Source organism: Neoarius graeffei, chromosome 9, assembly GCF_027579695.1.
Source record: "Neoarius graeffei isolate fNeoGra1 chromosome 9, fNeoGra1.pri, whole genome shotgun sequence".
In the NCBI taxonomy this organism is placed as follows: Eukaryota; Metazoa; Chordata; class Actinopteri; order Siluriformes; family Ariidae; genus Neoarius; species Neoarius graeffei.
Window position 1 is genome coordinate 58651019 of NC_083577.1, and position 21289 is coordinate 58672307.

The 21289-nt window shown below is 38.3% G+C and overlaps 1 protein-coding gene across 14 annotated transcripts in view; it reads right to left on the reverse strand.

Moving 5' to 3' along the window:
• The window catches only part of neb (nebulin), a 71610-nt gene that overhangs the window by 46718 nt on the left and 3603 nt on the right, over positions 1–21289 (reverse strand). For all 14 annotated transcript variants that reach the window (XM_060929954.1, XM_060929955.1, XM_060929958.1 and 11 more), the window contains 35 exons: positions 19748–19864; positions 19460–19567; positions 19215–19319; positions 19013–19117; positions 18801–18905; positions 14776–14880; positions 14273–14377; positions 14038–14145; positions 13574–13690; positions 12658–12759; positions 12460–12567; positions 12257–12361; positions 12039–12137; positions 9558–9662; positions 9349–9456; positions 9121–9234; positions 8805–9002; positions 8488–8595; positions 4860–4958; positions 4574–4678; positions 4380–4487; positions 3972–4283; positions 3610–3816; positions 3408–3512; positions 3224–3331; positions 2823–3134; positions 2526–2732; positions 2317–2421; positions 2025–2132; positions 1622–1933; positions 1195–1401; positions 996–1100; positions 742–849; positions 330–641; positions 18–224 (listed from right to left, as the gene is read on the reverse strand). In XM_060929954.1, coding sequence (XP_060785937.1) covers positions 18–224; positions 330–641; positions 742–849; positions 996–1100; positions 1195–1401; positions 1622–1933; positions 2025–2132; positions 2317–2421; positions 2526–2732; positions 2823–3134; positions 3224–3331; positions 3408–3512; positions 3610–3816; positions 3972–4283; positions 4380–4487; positions 4574–4678; positions 4860–4958; positions 8488–8595; positions 8805–9002; positions 9121–9234; positions 9349–9456; positions 9558–9662; positions 12039–12137; positions 12257–12361; positions 12460–12567; positions 12658–12759; positions 13574–13690; positions 14038–14145; positions 14273–14377; positions 14776–14880; positions 18801–18905; positions 19013–19117; positions 19215–19319; positions 19460–19567; positions 19748–19864 — 5049 coding nt within the window. The remainder of the gene's footprint in view (positions 1–17; positions 225–329; positions 642–741; positions 850–995; positions 1101–1194; positions 1402–1621; positions 1934–2024; positions 2133–2316; positions 2422–2525; positions 2733–2822; positions 3135–3223; positions 3332–3407; positions 3513–3609; positions 3817–3971; positions 4284–4379; positions 4488–4573; positions 4679–4859; positions 4959–8487; positions 8596–8804; positions 9003–9120; positions 9235–9348; positions 9457–9557; positions 9663–12038; positions 12138–12256; positions 12362–12459; positions 12568–12657; positions 12760–13573; positions 13691–14037; positions 14146–14272; positions 14378–14775; positions 14881–18800; positions 18906–19012; positions 19118–19214; positions 19320–19459; positions 19568–19747; positions 19865–21289) is intronic.

Genomic DNA, 21289 nt, shown 5'->3' on the forward strand with positions numbered 1-21289 from the left:
TTAAGGAGATAAGCCACCTTGTTCATGATTTGGTTGTTGGCAGCAGCTAATGCCAGGTCCATGGAATCCATATTCTTTTGGAAGGTGTATTTAGATGGGTGAGTTCGGTAATTCTTTTCACTTAGTATCTTTCCTCCGACTTTTGCGGTCTCCACTCCTAATGAACCAATAGGCACCCATCCAAGACCTTTTATGTATGAGTTGTAATCACTCTTGTATTCAACCTGGAAATATTAGCAGAAATATTGTTTGTAACATGAACAACCATTGCTAAGCTAACACATATTCATATTTCTGCGCTGACAATAGAAAAAAAACATTTGACTTACCTCACTGGAAGTGGAATTCATGGAGCGAGCTAACTCCAGGTGCATGGCATCAGGAAGCAATGTGTAGTGATGGAAACACTGCTTGTAGCCTGTGAATGTTTGAACTTTAGAAGCCTGTTTAGCTTGGGCAACACTCCACATATCCACAGGGGAATGGTACTTCAGCTTAGCCTTGTGATAGTCCTTCTTGTAGTTTTTGTCACTCTGCAGTTTAGCCACTTCCATGTAGTGCACTAGCAGTGGGTCATCTTGAAGACTACGGAAGCCAACATGGTGTCCTCTGGCCTTCTCGTATGCTAGTTTGTACTTGTACTGTAACAGAAAGACAGCTCTATTAATAACAAGGACATACGAATGAACAAATGTAAAACATTATTATATTTTAAACCAGAAGCAGAGAGGATAAACATACGTTGCTGGCTATGTCCCTGCTAGACTTGGCAGCTATGATTGAAATAGCATCTGCTTTGAGGTTATGACCCTTCTTATTCATTTCTTCAAGGCCAGCTTTGTAGAGTTTCTAAAAAACAAAAGTACAAAGAAAAGGATGAGAAAAATGCACGTAACACAATCAGCTTGCTCCACTCAAAATAAAATAAATAGTAAAATAATCGATAGCTAAAATGCAGGTGTTACAAGGAAACAGCTACTATTTTTTAACCTTACCTGGCTCAAATTGATGGCATTCGCCTTGGCAGTGACAAATTCAGGGGTGTCAGGCATTACATGGATTTTGAGTTTATCTTTCTCCCATGCGGCAGTATATGCTTGCTGCATTAAAACATATGGGAAAAATTGGTTACTAGACATGAAAAAAGAACCAAATCTTACAATTAGACATTGAAGCCACAAAATGCAAACTTGCCTTGTTCATAATCTGGTTGTTGGCAGCCGCTAAAGCCAGGTCCATGGAATCCATGTGCTTGTGGAAGGTATATTTGGAGGGATGAGTACGGTACTTCTTTTCACTCTGTATTTGTCCACCAACCTTTGCAGTCTCAACTGCTAAGGAGCCAATAGGAACCCAACCCAGACCTTTTATATAGCTGTTGTAATCACCCTTATACTCAACCTGTAAAGGAAAGAATGATGAGAACTGCACACTAAAAACAAGATTCATACATGATAATAAGGTAGTCGTAATAAGAGAATTTGATTTATTTGATGTTTTGCCATCATAGTTGCTTTGGTTTCACTATGACAGTTGCTGAGTCAGGCATACTTTTAGTTTATACACATTGTTAAAATTCCAGTGTTATATAAGCTTTGTAAAGGAAGTCAATTTAACTCACGTCACTGGAACTGGTGTTCATGGAGCGAGCCAGCTCCAGTTGCATGGCATCAGGTAGGAGTGTGTAGTGATGAATAGGCTGTTTGTAGCCTGTGTATGTCTGAATTGCAGATGCATGTTTAGCCTGTACAACACTTAGCATATCCACAGGGGTATGGTACTTCAGCTTAGCCTTGTGATAGTCCTTCTTGTAGTGCTTGTCACTCTGCATTTTAGCCACTTGCATGTAGTGCACCAGTAGTGGGTCATCCTGAAGATTACGGAAGCCAACGTGGTGACCCCGTGACTTTTCATAGTCTTTCTTGTACTGGAACTGTGAACAGAATTACCTCATGAATTAATGGGCAAGTGATGGACAAGCTCTTTAATATAATCTAAAGAAAAGGACATGTGCATTTACTCACATTGCTAGCAATATGTCTTCCTTGTTTAGCAGCAACTATAGGTATAGCATCAGTCTTCATGTCATATCCTTTGGCAATGTCTACAAGCCACTGAGCTTTATAGCGTGACTGTAAAAAAGAACAATGTCGTGTCAATGTGCACAAGCAGTATTACAATTACATTTTTTTTTCCACATCTAGTCTTGCTTAATATAACTGGTTTTCAAAAGCAAATAAGATGTACTTGCAAAATGCATGCAAAACTTCAGTTACAAGTGTCTGGGGTAGGACCATCTTTCAACATATGATTTACCTCACTAATAGTCTGTGCATTAAACTTGGCCTGAGCAAACTGTGGGCTGTCTGCTGGAAGGTGGTAGGTGTGCATGTACTTCTCTCCAGAAGCCTTATATGCATACTATAACATCAAAGAACATAAATAATACAAAACAAATGATGAGAAAACTGTGTCTTTTATATAATCATTATATTATCGTAGTGCATAAGTAGTACAGTACATACAGGATGCATCTGCTTGGTGTTACTCATGGCTAAAACCATGTTTATTTGGTCTGTCAGGCTGGTGAACTTCAAAGTGCTTGGGTGAACTCTATACTTCTTTTCATCCAGAGCAGCTTTGGCTGTTTTAGCTTTCTCCACATCAAGAGAACCAATGGGAACCCATCCTGCTCCCTTGTAGATGTTGTTGTACTCGGACTTGTAGACATTCTGTCACGATAAGAAGAAAACCAATTAAACAAGCTCTTAGATATATTTATGTTAGTAAATTAGGAGAAATGATGCATAAGGTAGGCTTACATTGCTCTGAATTTCCATCATGTTGCGAGCAAGGTCAACATGCATGGCATCAGGTAGAAGTGTATAATGATGAATGGGCTGTTTGTAGCCTGTGTATGTCTGAACTGCAGATGAATGTTTAGCTTGGGCAACACTCCACATATCCACAGGGGAATGGTACTTCAGCTTGGCCTTGTGATAGTCTTTCTTGTAGTTCTTATCACTTTGCATCTTAGCCACTTGCATGTAGTGCACCAGTAGTGGATCATCTTGCAGACTACGTAAGCCAACATGGTGGCCTTTAGCCTTCTGGTATGCAAGCTTATACTTGTACTGTAAAAAGAACGGCATGTAAGTGTTAACGTTACAATTCTATACCATATTTTAAACATACTTATGAAATGAAAAGTGCAGTTACTAACATCACTGGCAATATCTCTAGAGGACTTGGCAGCAACAACTGGAATAGCGTCTTGCTTCATTTGATGTCCTTTCAGAATATCTTGCTTGTGTGCATATGTGTAGTATGTCTGCAAAAATAAAAACAGTTAACTATTTAACATATTTAATTAATATTTTTGGACGGATGATGGTGTGTCTTCTCACGTTGCTGATATTGACAGCATTGTATTTAGCTTGCAGAAACTCAGGTGAGTCAGGAGGGAGATGGTATGTGTGCTTGAACTTCTCTCCACTGGATTTGTACAGCCTCTGCAAAACAAGGAAGCCATATGATATAAATTTTAATTTTTGTTTCCAGTGTACCTCAACTTTCTCTAGTCATAGTGTTATATTCATTGTTACACACATCACTTAGCTGCTGTGCATTTAGCTTTGCTTGCTCCATAACAGGACTGTCACTGACGCTGGTGAACTTGATGGTGTCTGGATGCTGCCTGTAATTCTTTTCATTGAGAGCATTGCCTGCAGCCTTAGCTTTCTCTACGTCCAGTGAGCCGATTGGTATCCAGCCAATACCTTTCACAGAGGCTTCATAGTCTGCTTTATAGTTGTTCTAATAAAGAGTAATTTGACAGAAATTGTGAGTTACTGTGAGCATACTTGTCCTGCACCCTTACTTGTTTTTATTTCGACACATTTAGCCTAATGTCAACCTTAAAATACTTTTTATACAGTTCAACTGCTTTCTTGTAGTGAGAATTGTCTTACATCACTAGAGAGGTTGTTCATGTTGCGAGCAAGCTCCAGGTTTATGGCATCAGGTAGAAGTGTATAATGATGAATGGGCTGTTTGTAGCCTGTGTATGTCTGAACTGCAGATGAATGTTTAGCTTGGGCAACACTCCACATATCCACAGGGGAATGGTACTTCAGCTTGGCCTTGTGATAGTCTTTCTTGTAGTTCTTATCACTTTGCATCTTAGCCACTTTCATGTAGTGCACCAGCAGGGGGTCATCTTGAAGATTACGGCAACCGACATGGTGGCCCCTGTTCTTGATGTAGGCTTTCTTGTACTGGACCTAAAGGCATAACAAATCGAAATGTTATGGATCACTTCCCTATCCTATGCTGTGAATGTTGCATGTTATTTGGTAATGGAAAAGAAGGGCACATACATCACTGACTGCATGCCTTGCTGCCTTCGCTGCACGAACAGGGATAGCATCAGCCTTCAAGTCATAACCTTTGGAAATAAGATCCTCGAAGCTAAGCTTGTAATATTTCTGAAAACAGAGAACAATGTGGAAATCTTTATTTAAAAAAACCCTGTAATAACCCCATGGATTCCCCATTAGAAATATTTACATACATCGCTGATATTGTACGCGTTACACTTGGCCTGGATGAACTCTGGAACATCAGGAGGCAGCGAGTATTGCTGATGGATTTCTTCAAGCCCTTTCTTGTAATGAAGCTACAAAGTAGAATACAAGTTAGATGCAGTGTATAAAACAGTCTGCTCAGTTTACAATAATGTAAATAAAACATTACTGAACATATAGTAAAGTAATGTCTTGTTATACTCTGAAGGTGTACAGTTTGGAGCACGAGGCCTGAAAGAAGCTCTGGGTCATATTCTGACACCATGTACTTACATCACTCCTGAGTTGCTGATTGAGCTTAGATTGCAGCATGATGGGGTGGTCATCAATAGAAGTAAATGGCACAGTATCTGGGTGCTGTCTGTACTTTTTCTGGGTTGAGACAATAACAGAATAACAAGTGACTAAGGCAGACAATGTGATAGATTAAGCAAAACGGTACATAATATTTTTCCAGTGAACAAATCATGTCTTGTCCAGTACAAGGTAAAATACTGATTTAATAACAATGTTTTTAAGCATACAGTATGTATGAAATTGTCAAAACAACACAGTGTACAGTGGGGCAAAAAAGTATTTAGTCAATCACCAATTGTGCAAGTTCTCCCACTTAAAAAGATGAGAGAGGCCTATAGTTTTCATCATAGGTATACCTCAACTATGAGAGACAAAATGAGAAAAAAAATCCAGAAAATCACATTGTCTGATTTTTAAAGAATTTATTTGCAAATTATGGTGGAAAATAAGTATTTGGTCAATAACAAAAGTTCATCTCAATACTTTGTTATATACCCTTTGTTGGCAATGACAGAGGTCAAACATTTTCTGTAAGTCTTCACAAGGTTTTCACACACTGTTGCTGGTATTTTGGCCCATTCCTCCATGCAGATCTCCTCTAGAGCAGTGATGTTTTGGGGCTGTCGCTGGGCAACACGGACTTTCAACTCTCTCCAAAGATTTTCTAGGCCACTCCAAGACCTTGAAATGCTTCTTACGAAGCCACTCCTTCGTTGCCTGGGCGATGTGTTTGGGATCATTGTCATGCTGAAAGGCCCAGCCACGTTTCATCTTCAATGCCCTTGCTGATGGAAGGAGGTTTTCACTCAAACTCTCACGATACATGGCCCCATTCATTCTTTCCTTTACATGGATCAGTCTTCCTGATCCCTTTGCAGAAAAACAGCCCCAAAGCATGATGTTTCCACCCCCATGCTTCACAGTAGGTATGGTGTTCTTTGGATGCAACTCAGCATTCTTTCTCCTCCAAACACGACAAGTTGAGTTTTTACCAAAAAGTTCTATTTTGGTTTCATCTGACCATATGACATTCTCCCAATCCTCTTCTGGATCATCCAAATGCTCTCTAGCAAACTTCAGACGGGCCTGGACATGTACTGGCTTAAGCAGGGGGACACGTCTGGCACTGCAGGATTTGAGTCCCTGGCGGCGTAGTGTGTTACTGATGGTAGCCTTTGTTACTTTGGTCCCAGCTCTCTGCAGGTCATTCACTAGGTCCCCCCGTGTGGTTCTGGGATTTTTGCTCACCGTTCTTGTGATCATTTTGACCCCACGGGGTGAGATCTTGCGTGGAGCCCCAGATCGAGGGAGATTATCAGTGGTCTTGTATGTCTTCCATTTTCTAATAATTGCTCCCACAGTTGATTTCTTCACACCAAGCTGCTTACCTATTGCAGATTCAGTCTTCCCAGCCTGGTGCAGGTCTACAATTTTGTTTCTGGTGTCCTTTGACAGCTCTTTGGTCTTGGCCATAGTGGAGTTTGGAGTGTGACTGTTTGAGGTTGTGGACAGGTGTCTTTTATACTGATAACGAGTTCAAACAGGTGCCATTAATACAGGTAATGAGTGGAGGACAGAGGAGCCTCTTAAAGAAGAAGTTACAGGTCTGTGAGAGCCAGAAATCTTGCTTGTTTGTAGGTGACCAAATACTTATTTTACCGAGGAATTTACCAATTAATTCATTAAAAATCCTACAACGTGATTTCCTGGATTCTTTCCCCCCATTCTGTCTCTCATAGTTGAAGTGTACCTATGATGAAAATTACAGGCCTCTCTCATCTTTTTAAGTGGGAGAACTTGCACAATTGGTGGCTGACTAAATACTTTTTTGCCCCACTGTATGTTTAGGGATGTAACGCAGTGGCGCTATGTGTATCCGTATCTGTTTAGTCCTCTAAATAGTCATACTTGTATTTGGATTTAAACCAGATAAAACCAAATTTTGGGCATAGCTTAAGTCAGGTTGTTTATTATTATTATTATTATTATTATTATTATTATTATTATTATTATTATTGTTGTTGTTAATAATAATAATAATAATAATAATAATAATAATAATAATAATAAATATGAACCCTGCCACCATGTCCCTGTAAACACTGGAAAAACTAGGGAAAAATTAACTTAGAGGTAGAAATGCCAGCACTGTCATTTTTGTCATGGAAACTTCATATCTAATCACCTGCAGGAAAGTAAATAATTTCCACGTGTGTGACTTTTTTTGTTAAATCCTGCGAGATGCACACCCTTCAGTCTGAAAACACCCATTAAGAGCCATTAATGTCTCTTTCTACATGTGACTGATTCAATATACAAGGTGTTTCAAAAAATTTGATATCATTTCACAATCTAATAACTTTGCCAGTTCTTGTTCAATTGACCTCAAATTTTAACAGCATGCGTGGAAACAGGTCAAAATTTTATGTTTAATGTTTTTTGTTTTTATCTTTTTAGGTATAGAAATGGCATTCACTGGTAAAGAAAAGGCGTTTTGTGTGTTAGAGTACGCTCGAACACAGTCGAACAAGACTGCAGCGTGCATTTATGAGAGAATTCTCTAAAAATGCACCAACTGCAATGCAGATTTGGACACGGCACAAAAAGTTCAAAGAGGAAGGCTGTCTGTGTGTGTCTGTGTCTCAGGTGGTGTGCATATTGAAAATTTGTGGAATCGTTCATGGAATCCACATACCTTTGAATTTCTCATTCAAATTTTGAGGAATAAATCTTATATTGCTCAACATTAAACCTGTTCAGTTTCATTTGCCTAGACTATGTAGTTTCTGGGATATTTACATCTCAAATAATATCAATTTTCTTGAGACACCCTGTACTCTCTAGCCATTTTAAAGTGCATATTCTGGACCAATTTCGTTTTTTTTTTTAATATGAAAATATGTCCCTTTACACACTCATCCAGAAGGGTAATTTTGCACAAGGCCATCTGTTTACAGCAGAAAAAAATAAAATAAAAAAACACGTCTGGAAAAATCCCAAGGGAGTCTGGAGCCAGATTCGTGACATCACCTGCGGAAGCGCCAGCAGGCTGCGAGAGCTTGCACGGTTTCAGCGCACAGCCTGTGTAGACCAAGCGCTCCCATTTCTCTCTCATTGTCCGGCCTTTTGGAAAACGATGAGTACTAATCCCATCAAGATTGGTGTTGCTACACCCTCCTACGATACATCTGTTAACCATTTTAATAATTATGCAATAACGTTGAAGAAATTTGCAGAAAACCATCAGGTTGTTTTCTCATAAACAAACCAGCGCTGACGTAGGATTCAGAGGGAGGCGTCCTGCACGCGACGTCATGAAAATCAATGTTTGCCGGGAAATCCAAATGGCAAGTTTTTTCAGAGGCGGACCAATTCACCTCAAACGGCTTGATTTCAACTGAATTTTTCTGGTATTGCGAAAGGTAAAAAAAATTGCACAAAATGCAAAATGTGACAGATATTTGACCAAAGTTTAATATAAAATAAGAGAATTCCATTGATCTTGCTCCTGAATTTACCCGTGATATGCACTTTAAGACTTGTGAGATTGCATCTTAACTTGGGATTCTAACCTGTGAAATAATCAATGATTAGACAATTATACCTCACTCAGGATCTCTCCTGCTTTCTTTGCCTTCTCGACATCTAGTGATCCGTAAGGTATCCAAGGAGTTCCTTTAGTGTAGTTGTTGTAGTCTGATTTGTATTCATTCTGTAATGGGAGGGGGGAATAAATCAGCAAAATCATAAATAAAGACAGCCAATAACAAAAAAACTAAAGTTTACTTTACACAAACTAAACTCTAATGCAGGGTTAATTTCTTAAAGCACTGCATGTGTCCACCATTAGACTTCAACAGCTTTCCTACATGTGTCTCTCAATGTAACATTACTGTGCCAAGCTACATTGTGAATGCTTACATCACTCTGGAGAATATTGGCTTTCTTTGCCAGGTCCAATGCTATGCTGTCATATGGCAGAAAGTAGCGATTGATGATATTTCTGTAGCCTTTCATGCTGGCAATACCCTGAGACTTCTTTGCTAGTGTAACAAGCATCATGTCCAGTGGGGTATGGTACTTTGTCTTCAGCTTCTCATAATCCTTTTTATATTCACGCTGTTGAAAAGACATTTTACTTGTATGAATAATCGTATCAAAATATTCAACTATAATTTAAAAAAAAATCACATTTCAGAATGTCCTTCAAGTTGTTATGGAAATATGTAATAATTACCTCACTTTGGATCTTAGCAACATGAACCGAGTGCATGATCTTTGGATCATCATTAATGCTAAGGGCACCAACCATCTGTCCTTTGTTCTTTTCATAATCCTTCTTGTATTTCACCTAACAAAAGAGCCAATACAGTATTGTGATTTCAGAAGCGATAAAAATTACTACTGTAGTGTTTGATTAAATGCTGAATTTGTGTCTATGAACAACAGAGCTTTGTTTACTTACATCACTGACAATGTTGGTATGGGCACGGGCTGCGAGGATGGGGATAGCATCACCCTTCACCTCATATTTTTTTGCTTTTGTCTTGTCCCATTCAAATTTGTAGCAAGTCTAAAACCACAGAATTTTTCATATTAAAATATAAAAGGTTACTCATTAACATTCATATCTAAATTGAATAATAATGTGGTGTTATAAAGGATAACACTTACATCACTAAGGTTATACGCATTAACTCGAGACTGAATGAAGAAGGGGTAATCAGGAGGCAGGTAACATTTAAACTTCTCTTGTTCATACTGCGCCTTGTAGTTCAGCTGAAAAGCAAACGGAACGAAGGTCAACAACTGCACATACTGAAGATACAGTTTGGTGCCATGTTATATTAAGGGTTTGCCCATTTTCATTATACCGCAGTGCTATTGAATTTTCAATTTTGAATGGTCAGAAGGTGTTTATTTTTTTTTTTTAATTAAACAGCACGGCTCTGACAGTAGTTCTGGCTGCACAACAAATAACAGGTTTATATTACTGTGCTCTTTCTAATACATTATTGTTTCTATAATAACTTGAACACAGACTTACATGGCATATGTGACAAATAAATGGATTAAAATGTGTAGTTTTCTGTGTAGAGATATTAATTTTGCATTTTTGGAAGGAGTCTCCAGTTTTATCACTTTGTAGGAATCAGAGACAAAGCTGTAAATTTATGTTTACTGACACGAGAAAGATTTCTGGATGGACTCCAGATGGCTTTTGTGGTTTTTCTGTAACATGAAAAGCTGTGTTTGTTTTGTCTTATTAAATAAAAAATACAACATGCCATTCTTTGTAAATTAAAAAAAAAAGAATAAAAAAATAAATAATAATTAAAAAAAAACTTGCTCCAAAGTGGGTGGTAAAAGAGAGCAACTGGACTTGCTTGAAGTCCACTTGCTTGCTCTTCAAGCAAGTCCAGTTGCTCTCTTTTACCACCCACAGTTGACTATGACCTGGATGACTGAGAATCTTCACAGACTTGCTCCAAAGTGCTGTGGTATAAGAGGAACAGTCCATACTGGGACACGCTGTTATTTAAAAGTAATCAACTTCAGGTTACTTTAACTCCGATTCATATTTGACTGAAACACATCACCCCATTATTGATTATTTCCTATAATAGCATAGCCTGTTGTTTTATTTCTTATTTGCAAAATGATTATCACAAATGGTTCATCACTGAAAAATATCAAAATCAATGATATATTTCAGCTCAACATTGTAAAACATTCTAAAGTACTAAATTACAATTATTCCTATATTTAATGTATTTAAAATGAAAAAAAAGCTTTATTCTTTACTACAGATTGTTTGATTAACATCATACATTCCATCCATCCATTATCCGTAACTGCTTATCCTGTGCAGGGTCACAGGCAAGCTGGAGCCTATCCCAGCTGACTATGGACAAGATGCGGGGTACACCCTGGACAAGTCGCCAGGTCATCGCAGGGCTGACACATAGAGACAAACAACCATTCACACTCACATTCACACCTACGGTCAATTTAGAGTCACCAATTAGCCTAACCTATGGACCGTGGAGGAAACCCACACAGACATGGGGAGGACATGCAAACTCCACACAGAAAGGCCCCTGTCAGCCGCTGGGCTCGAACCCAGGGCCTTCTTGCTGTGAGACGACAGTGCTAACCACTACACCACCATGCCGCCAACATCATACATGTATTTTTTTTAAACATATGACATTTTTCATTCATGCCTAATTTCACTTCTAAATTCTTTGAAATATAAATAAACACATCACTAATTTAAATAAATGAGATTTACAGTAAATTGGTTTCAGATGATGAAAATTCACATTAATATTATTAAAATGAGGGGTGGCACGGCGGTGTAGTGGTTAGCGCTGTCGCCTCACAGCAAGAAGGTCCGGGTTCGAGCCCCGTGGCCGGCGAGGGCCTTTCTGTGTGGAGTTTGCATGTTCTCCCCGTGTCCGCATGGGTTTCCTCCGGGTGCTCCGGTTTCCCCTACAGTCCAAAGACATGCAGGTTAGGTTAACTGGTGACTCTAAATTGACCGTAGGTGTGAATGTGAGTGTGAATGGTTGTCTGTGTCTATGTGTCAGCCCTGTGATGACCTGGCGACTTGTCCAGGGTGTACCCCGCCTTTCGCCCGTAGTCAGCTGGGATAGGCTCCAGCTTGCCTGCGACCCTGTAGAACAGGATAAAGCGGCTACAGATAATGAGATGAGATGAGAAAAAAAAGTTATGGTAACCTTATCTGTGTCCTGCAAAATAGAGAAGTCATGGAAAGTCCAGTAGATGGCACTGCTGTTTCTTAAAATGCCCAATAAAGAAAGCCTCTTTCATTTGACCCCTGTGGTCAGGAAAGTTGTTTTGAGATTTGGGTATGCAAAGTCCTAAAATATCTCAGGACATTCACTTTATCTACAGAACAGCAGCTGGGCTCCGAAGATAAATAAGTGTGGCCTAAGTATTTGGGGATGGCATTTAGCTCACATGGAAATGCCATTGATGTCACTCAGTTTGTGGGCTTTGTTGGAATTTTATTGGACTCTGTGCTAGTGTTTTTTTTTTTAAATTATATATTATTGTCTGTACAAAAAAAAATTGCATTTAATTCTTGTTAAAACTGAGCTAGGAATTACAAGAGATAGAGAGACGTACATCACTCAGCTGTTTGGCATTGATGGCTGCTTGTACTTGGACAGGTGAGTCTGTTACTTGTGTAAACTTTACTCTGTCTGGGTGTTGCCGATATACTTTCTATGAAAAAGAAATGAAAACACAAACACAATTACACAATATAGTGCAAACAGGATTGAATGTACAAGTTTATGAATGTTTTCCATTTGGTCAACATTTCTCACAGCTGGCAAACTCACATCTTTACACTGTTCCACTTTTTTAATAGCGTCATATTCAGGTGTGATAGTTTGAGGGAAGAAACATCTTGTCTTCATATCATCGTAATCTGCTTTATAATTTCTCTAAAAGCAAACAAAGGGACAATATTGAATAAAATGTAAGTGGGTAAAACTGCTCAAGGAAATCCTATATGTCAATCATTGTTCAGTAAGTTACTTACGTCACTCTTTAACTCTTCCACTCTCTGGCAGTGAAGCATGTTTACATCTTCATAACTCCCAATATAGTGGCCCTTTATCTCTTTGTCATACTTGTCTTTATAGTGCATCTAAGGAAGAAAACAAAAACATGATTTTTCTATCATTAAGCCCATACTGCATGCTTTTTAACAACAATGAATAAAGTAAATAAGACTCACATCACTAAACTCTTTGAGCATATTGTCCATCTTGAACTTGGGGGTGTCGCAGTAATTAATACTGGTTCCTCTTGTTTTTTCATAGTTTGCTTTATACACTTTCTAAAAAAAAAGGAAAGAGAGAGAGAAATGCCTAATACACACCATGGAAGGATTTGAAAGCAGCCTGATTGTGTAAAGTTTTACATCTGTGAATCACTTTAAACATTACTGAAATCAAGCAATGGTTTCTAGCCTTTGACCTCAGTGCCTTGTTTCAGCATATTTACATTAAATATTATCCATCAGTACTTTCCAACATTACAACCAACACTTCACATTGAGGGGCGGCACGGTGGTGTAGTGGTTAGCGCTGTCGCCTCACAGCAAGAAGGTCCGGGTTCGAGCCCCATGGCCGGCGAGGGCCTTTCTGTATGGAGTTTGCATGTTCTCCCCGTGTCTGCGTGGGTTTCCTCCGGGTGCTCCGGTTTCCCCCACAGTCCAAAGACATGCAGGTTAGGTTAACTGGTGACTCTAAATTGACCGTAGGTGTGAATGTGAGTGTGAATGGTTGTCTGTGTCTATGTGTCAGCCCTGTGATGACCTGGCGACTTGTCCAGGGTGTACCTCGCCTTTCGCCCGTAGTCAGCTGGGATAGGCTCCAGCTTGCCTGCGACCCTGTAGAACAGGATAAAGCGGCTACAGATAATGAGATGAGATGAGACTTCACATTGACATTTTATTCAGTGATCAGCAACAAAAAGAGTCTCGATTAAACATTAGCTCCACCTGGTGGACAAAAGTTCTGATGTGTGACTAAGCTCAGTTTGACTAATACAATAGATACAAAACTCTAAAATGCATATTATATTCATTTCTCTAATGTGATCGCATACATTCATTACAAAAGTAAAGAAATCCAACAAGTAAACCATACATCACTCAAGATGGTGCCAGCGTATCTCAGTTGTCTGAGGAGGGGGTTTTCTGTAGCTGGGAGAATGTTGTAATCAGATTCTGATTTTGTCTTTTCGTAGTTTTTCTTGTATTTGACCTAAGAAGGAAGGGGAAATGTTCATAAATCAATACACAATCCATTCTGGTTGTGAATTCCTTTATATGTCTGTGTCTACATTCTGTCTCAGTCATTATTACAACTTATGAATAGCTTCTGTGTCAGTGGTTAAATTTAGGCCCAGACGAAAAAGCACACGCACTGACGCATATCAACTAACAGTATAATTTAAACCTGTGCATGTAATCCAGCTGGTTCTGTAACATTGTCACTGTCACTTTTACTTTTCTGTATTTATTTAAAAGTACTGTACCGCTGACTATCTCACTTTTACTTTTATGTTTATTTCCATGCGTGCACAAGAAGAGACAAACATTGAAGCTCACCGAGCTTGCAGCGTGACCGGCGTTTTTGTTTGAAGCATATGTTGGTGTTTCAGTTTGCATAAAATAAATTTGGTCTTTACTGTCTTCATAATCAGCAGTATATTTTTTCTGAGTGGGAAAGAAATGTATGATAGAGAACATTTAGCAGTATGAGTAACTTCATAATACATCTTTGTAGAGCTTTTTTTTTTTAATGAAGATAGAAAATGAGGTAGATTAATATACTATTACTTACCTCACTTAAGTTATTCATGACCATCTTGCCAACTGCAACGTCAAAGTAAGGGGTTTCACACCACTGGCCTTTGACATTCTTGTTATAGTCCTCATGATATACAAGCTATAAAAGATAAATCATTTAGTTAATCATAATTGAACAACGATTATTTAAAAACAAGTCTGCACTTTTATTTAGGGGTTTGTGGAAAGACGAGCGCTTTGAATCTGGAATAATGCTTTTAGTAATATCATGGTCATACAGTTAGTCCTGTCTGAGGACTAACTCTGATGCACACTCTCATTCTTGTGTCGTAGCTCTGTTTAGTCTCTCCCTCTCTGAAGCTTTGTGATACAGCTCATTATAGATATGATATGGCTAAATATAGATACCAATCCTTAACACATCCAGTCAGACAATGTTTTAAAAGCTTTAAAAGCTCTTCTCCATTTCAATGACCAGCATTTAAAGGAACAATATGCTTTTTGAAATGACTGCCCTGCTTTGTGATTTCTACTTACATTACTTCGATTGGCAAAGTTTTTCTTGGCCAGTTCCACTTCTGGGGGATCAGCCAAGGATGTGTACTTTGCTTTGCGCTCATCATGACCTTTCTTGTAGTTAACCTATGACAAAGGAGCATGAACGTTATTAACATATAGATTGGGGGAAACTGTGCAATCATAGTTCAATTCTCAGTGTCCCAAAAAAGATAAAGAAGGCTTTTACAAATGTGGACATCATTTAATCTGTTTTATTCTATCCACATTCACTGGGTATGAGCAATCACGTGCTCTGATTGGCTACTCTACTAATAGGCTATCAGCTCATACACCGTGAGTAGAGAAAAACAAAATGGCAGCACATGTTGCTGAACCCATAGATTTACATAGAAGACTAGATTCCTCACCGCGTATTCCAGAACGTCCGCACAGGGCGGCCATCTTACCACAGACAAGGGGTATGAAGACTTACGCAAGCACAGCACAGCCCAGCACTCACATTACGATTTACAGGAAATCAAAGTACTGACTTTGATGACAAGATGATGTGTGTGTTTTAATTGTAGATGTTTATATCAGTATGCTTAGTTTTATTTTAACTGCACATTGGAGCCTAGTCAAATGAAATTTCAATCTTCTGTGCTAACATATATTGACTTTGACAGGATAATCAGCTTTGAATGTTCTTTTTGTAAATGTAAAGATATCTTTTTATCCTTGGAAGTATAACCACATGTGATTAATTAAATGCTTTTTTTGTCACAAACTACCGTGAGTCGCTGTCACTGTTTTATACTATCACTTACTCGGGCAGTGCATTTGTTATTATGCTATGATGTGAGTTTACATTTGTTATTATGCTATGATGTGAGTGCATTAGGTTTTTGAGGTGGATGAAGTATTTCTGAAGTTTCAGAAGTGAGTAAGCTGTTTATTTAACTTTAGCTTCCCCTACGGCCCTATCACATGTAAAAATATTCATCTCATCTCATTATCTCTAGCCGCTTTATCCTTCTACAGGGTCGCAGGCAAGCTGGAGCCCATCCCAGCTGACCACGGGCGAAAGGCGGGGTACACCCTGGACAAGTCGCCAGGTCATCACAGGGCTGACACATAGACACAGACAACCATTCACACTCACATTCACACCTACGGTCAATTTAGAGTCACCAGTTAACCTAACCTGCATGTCTTTGGACTGTGGGGGAAACCGGAGCACCCGGAGGAAACCCACGCGGACACGGGGAGAACATGCAAACTCCACACAGAAAGGCCCTCGCCGGCCCCGGGGCTCGAACCCAGGACCTTCTTGCTGTGAGGCGACAGCGCTAACCACTACACCGCCGTGCCGCCCTATGTAAAAATATTTTCACTAAAAATTGGAAATAATATGGTTATTTGTCCTAAGGCCGCAGTTATCCATAAGTATGCAGTGTTAGGCTTCTCACAGCAGAGGAATTTCAGCATGCATCCTGTCTTACAGTCTGTAGTATACTGAAATATTTTCGCCAAGCTATGCGTATTTTTTTAAAACATAAAATGATTATTCGTCATTAATATCATAAATACATACTTCCGTTTGTTTTTTTTATATAACAAACCAAACCGTTTGAATATCGATTGAAATTTGAGGAAGTTACGGTCATCTGAAAAGTACATATCGCTACCAACACAATGTAATGGGTAAGCCAGCTGTCTGAGGTAAGATGGCCGCCATGTGCGGACGTTCGACTTCGTTGACGGGCAACGGGGATGAGGCATCTAGTCTTCTATGTAAATCTATGGCTGAACCAACCGAGGACAAAATAAAAACTACTCGAAAACAAAACCCCCCAAAATACAAAAAAAAGCAACAAAATTTGGAATAAAAGTATTTGATAGTAAGAATGTATCTTTTAATTTTTCAACAATTATCATTATAGCATTTTTCACAAATTGCTACTCTCATTTCTCTGGTTTGTTTACATTCTAAGCAGAAATAATTTTGTCGGATGTTTTGTATAAAGCTTTTATTTATCAAATTTGCAAAAAAATAAAATAACGCTCTGTTTCTCAAAATCTGGTGAACGTGGATAGAATAAAACAGTTATTCCACTCAATCTCGTCATACATGAGCTGATAGCCGATGAGGTGCGTAGTGACTCGATTTCGTGGAATAACTGTTAAATAGCACATTAGGGATATAGTACATTAGGGAATTAGGTACATTGTTGTTGTATTATATAAGGGAAAGAAATAACTCATTTGAGTAAAAGGTTTTCATATCCTTAGAACAAAAAAAAAACATTATTTCTATCAATAAGACATCTAGTTAGGTTTCAGAAAACAAAAAAGGTCAAGTAATGTCTAAAAGGAGAACAATAATGTATTTTCTGCATGTGATGGAAGTATTCTCTAATTAAGCAATATCACACAAGCAAGAGTGCAGTTACATTGAATATCGACTGTGATTCAACCAGCGCTAACCCCAGCCATGCTGATATGTATAGGTAATCGTATGGGGCCGAGTAAAATTAAGGATTAATTTCACGAGTGATTTTGAAGTTTTGAAAATTTCAAAACTTTGAAATCACAAGTGAAATTGATACTTAATTTTACGAGGACCCATACGGTTACTTATTTATAATATATAGGGCCAAATTCATACTTCGGAAGCCATTCAAGTTCACAACATTTGTCATTCACGTTTTCTGAACCAATCAGGGCGCAAGACTATCTTGCACGTTTGAATCAGTTTCTAAAGCGTCTTTCATCATGACACAAAAAGACTGCGATAGCACCTTGTCTAACTCACAGCATTCATATGCCACTAGAGAGTCGTTTATTTGTCTTTCTGCAGCCCATTTCTTAAAAACGGAAAGCCAAAAATGTGTACTTTTTTTGGTATTTTCATTTTCGCTTGCAGCTTTTAATTAGTTTGTCATTTCTTCGTCAAATATAGCGAAACGCGGCATTGCTGAGTCAGCAGAGTCAGCCATTTTGTTGACAAAATTTGCTAATTTTTGTAATCATAACCAAGCAACGAACTAGCCAGTAGCATTTCAGAAATACGGCCCCGTGTTAAGGAAAAAAGCCCTCCTTGATTGACCAATCAGAATTGAGTAATTTGGCCCTATGTATTATAATCAGTATAACAGCACAATGGATATTGTGCAAGTGTTATATTGCTTTTACACAATAGTATACAATCGTATAACACAATAGTTTATATAACTTATAAACAAGATATTAATAAACGTAACTGACATTTTGGACACGATATAGCTAAATATCTGCTGTCTGGCTATCTTGCTGCTTGTTGGACCCATATGGATTTGTACATTCCTTTTAAAGGTGCAGCCACTGAAATTGGCTTCACTTCTTCTTTTTCATCTTCATCTGACGAGCTTTCATGTTTTAAGTCAAAAGTTATATTCATGAAAAATACATCATTCGACATGTCTGCACATGATGTCTCTAACTCTATGGTTTCAGTTAACTGTTGGTAGAATTGTGAAACAGTGATAGATCCCAGTGCAGTTCCACTAAATATAGGCACTCTTGGTGTGCTGCATGTCCAATCAGATTTGTGAACTGGAAATAACTGTTGTATAGTACGCTCACCGGTCACTTTATTAGGAACAACTGTACACCTGCATATTCATGCAGTTATCTAATCAGCCATTCATGTGGCAGCAGTGCAATGCATAAAATCATTCAGATACAGGCCAAGGGTTTCTATTAATGCTCACATGAAACAGAATTGGGGGAAAATGTCATCTCAGTGACTGCTTTAACCATGGCATGGTTGTTGGTGCCGGATGGGACAGTTTGAGTATTTCAGAAACTGCTGATCTGAAACATTCTTTCTGATATTATGTCATACACTGCCTTCTTGAAATCACGTCTAGATATTGAGACACGGGGTAAAATTGTGTAGATGAATTGTAAAGTAGTTGTGCATTTTCTTGTACAGTGAAGGATGCTAACTTTTGCCTTCAACTGTAACAGCCTTCTTGGTGACAGTAATGTGTAAGAGTAAGAGTGTGTAAGAGTAAACCTACATCACTGAGAACTTCCTGGGCCTTGGCCACTCGGCGGAGCTCTGGACTGTCACTGTATGGGTAGTACATGGTCTTCTCCTCATTCCAAGCTTCTGTGTATAGTTTCTAATAGAGATTGAAAGGCATAATCAGTTATGCAAGAATGCAAGTCATAATAATTAAAGGACATAGGTATTTATATGCAAGACTTTCTAGGATGGCCAAATTCCTACTTTGCTCAAATTTGCGGCATTTTTCACTGCCAAAACCAACTCTGGCGCATCAGGAGGCAGTAAGTATCTGTCCTTGGTCTCATCCCATTTCTGTCTGTACAAAACCTGAGAAGCCACATAAAAAAAAAATTGAGGCACATCTGACAGATGATCCATTAGTAAGACTGACTATGTTTCGATGTGCTATGTTAGATGTGCCTACTTTGCTGACAAGATCAGAGACGTTCTTCACGTGTGCAATTTCACGAGCCTCACCATCGTACATGCTGGTGGTCTTAGCCTTCAGGCCTTCCATACGATATTTCACCTGGAATGAAAAGATTTTTTTTAAAAGCTTTTATAATAACAGAGGGTCACATTGCATCATTTGTAACAATGAAGCCCAAAGGAGTAATCTGATGATCAATGATCTAAAGGCTGAAAATAATACTAAAGTGTAATCCTCACCTCACTGAGCTGTTCCTGAGCCTTCTTGATGCGAATCATCTCAGGTGTATCAGCTGTAAGGTAATAGGGTTGACCCTTGGTCTTCTCATATGCCTCCCTGTACTTGTTCTGCAAAGATCCATGAACTTACATATAATAATAATAATAATAATAATAATACCAAGCACATTACATAGACTCGTGTACTTTTTATAAAGAACACTCCATGCACAATGTTCATATTACAATATTATTACAATCTTAACTGAATAAACTGCAGATTGCTCTTTGTTTGTTGTATTGTCTTACATGGCTGTACTGGTCAAGCATCTTCTGACTGTGTGCCAAGTATGGGGTCATGAATTTTGAAGTGTCCACCTTAGTCCTCTTCCTGACCTTACGTACAGGAAGTTCCCCAGGCCCAACCTAGAGAAGCAAGAAGGAAGTAAATCAGGAAATAGATTAATGCCCAGATACGAGCATCCTCTGTGACTCAAGATATGTGAGACACCAGAGGCACATTAGCAGCAAAAGACAACATAATATTAGCTTTGATATTAATGCAATATTTATCTTATATGAATAATGAATATAAGAACAACCTTATATGAAATATGAATGCTAATGGTGTGTTTATGTATTTACTATGATATTAACTTTACTCTCCAAAACAAGTGAATCATGGAAAGTGTAAGGCTTTAATTCAGGGCACCATCTAGGTCAACTTACCTGATGGAATACAAATCACTAATACTAGTACAAAGTTAGAAAGTACAAATTACTAATAGCAAATTAGTCACACTTTTCCATAACTTCCTTGCAGCAGCATGTCATGGTAAACATATAACTTGATATGTACACACACACATACATACATACATACATACATACATACATACATACATACATACATACATACATACATACATTAGGGTGCATCAGTTGCCCCCTAAAAATGAAAAGTTCCTCCGATCATGATGCATTTTTGTTTTTATGTTCCTTTTGGTAAGAAAACACACTGGGTGAAATATTTTGACAAAATTCAAAAGTTTAATGGTGGCACCAGGAGCTCAAAGTTATGGAAAAAGCTGCTATTTTATGACTTTTATGACAAAATTTCGATCATTTTTCATGAAACATTATGGCACCTTATAGAGTATACCAAATATCTTAGATACACATTTTTAGTACATATTCTAAATATATTATCAAGCACAGTTTGAGTTTTAGCTGTTCACTGAATCATCGTTCAACTACTTTTAAACAATACAAATGTATTATGAATCACATTAATGCTTCTCAATCCCTTGCAAAGGTTCTTAACATGATCTCTGGGTCACAAGAAATCAATAAATGGAGTCCAACATTGTGATTCAAACCTTACGCAAAAACATAAAATAAGCGTTTTTTGGCAAAAAATGAACCTCATGGTGCCACCATTAGACTTTTGAATATGGTCAAAAAAATTTTACAGGATGTCTTTATTGGTGAAAAGGAACATCCAAACAAAAATGCATCAGATTTTATGAAAATGAGGGCAACTGACGCACCCTAATGTACATATATACACACATATGTGGCTAAGAGGTTATTTGCCAAATCATAAAGGGCTGGAAGCATAATGCTAGATCAAGCAACTCAGTAAAAATGCATGAGCTCAGCCTCTATGTGAGCTCACATGCAGAACCTGATTTGAAAATAAAGACGTGCAAGAACAGAAATGGCATGCAAGAAGTCTATGTAGGCTGCGGATATTCATGTCCTTTAATACAACTCTAACTTTATTGCTTTTTTGAAAGGCCTACAGGACTGAATATGAGGGCTATTTCATCAGCATTTGGACTACAGATC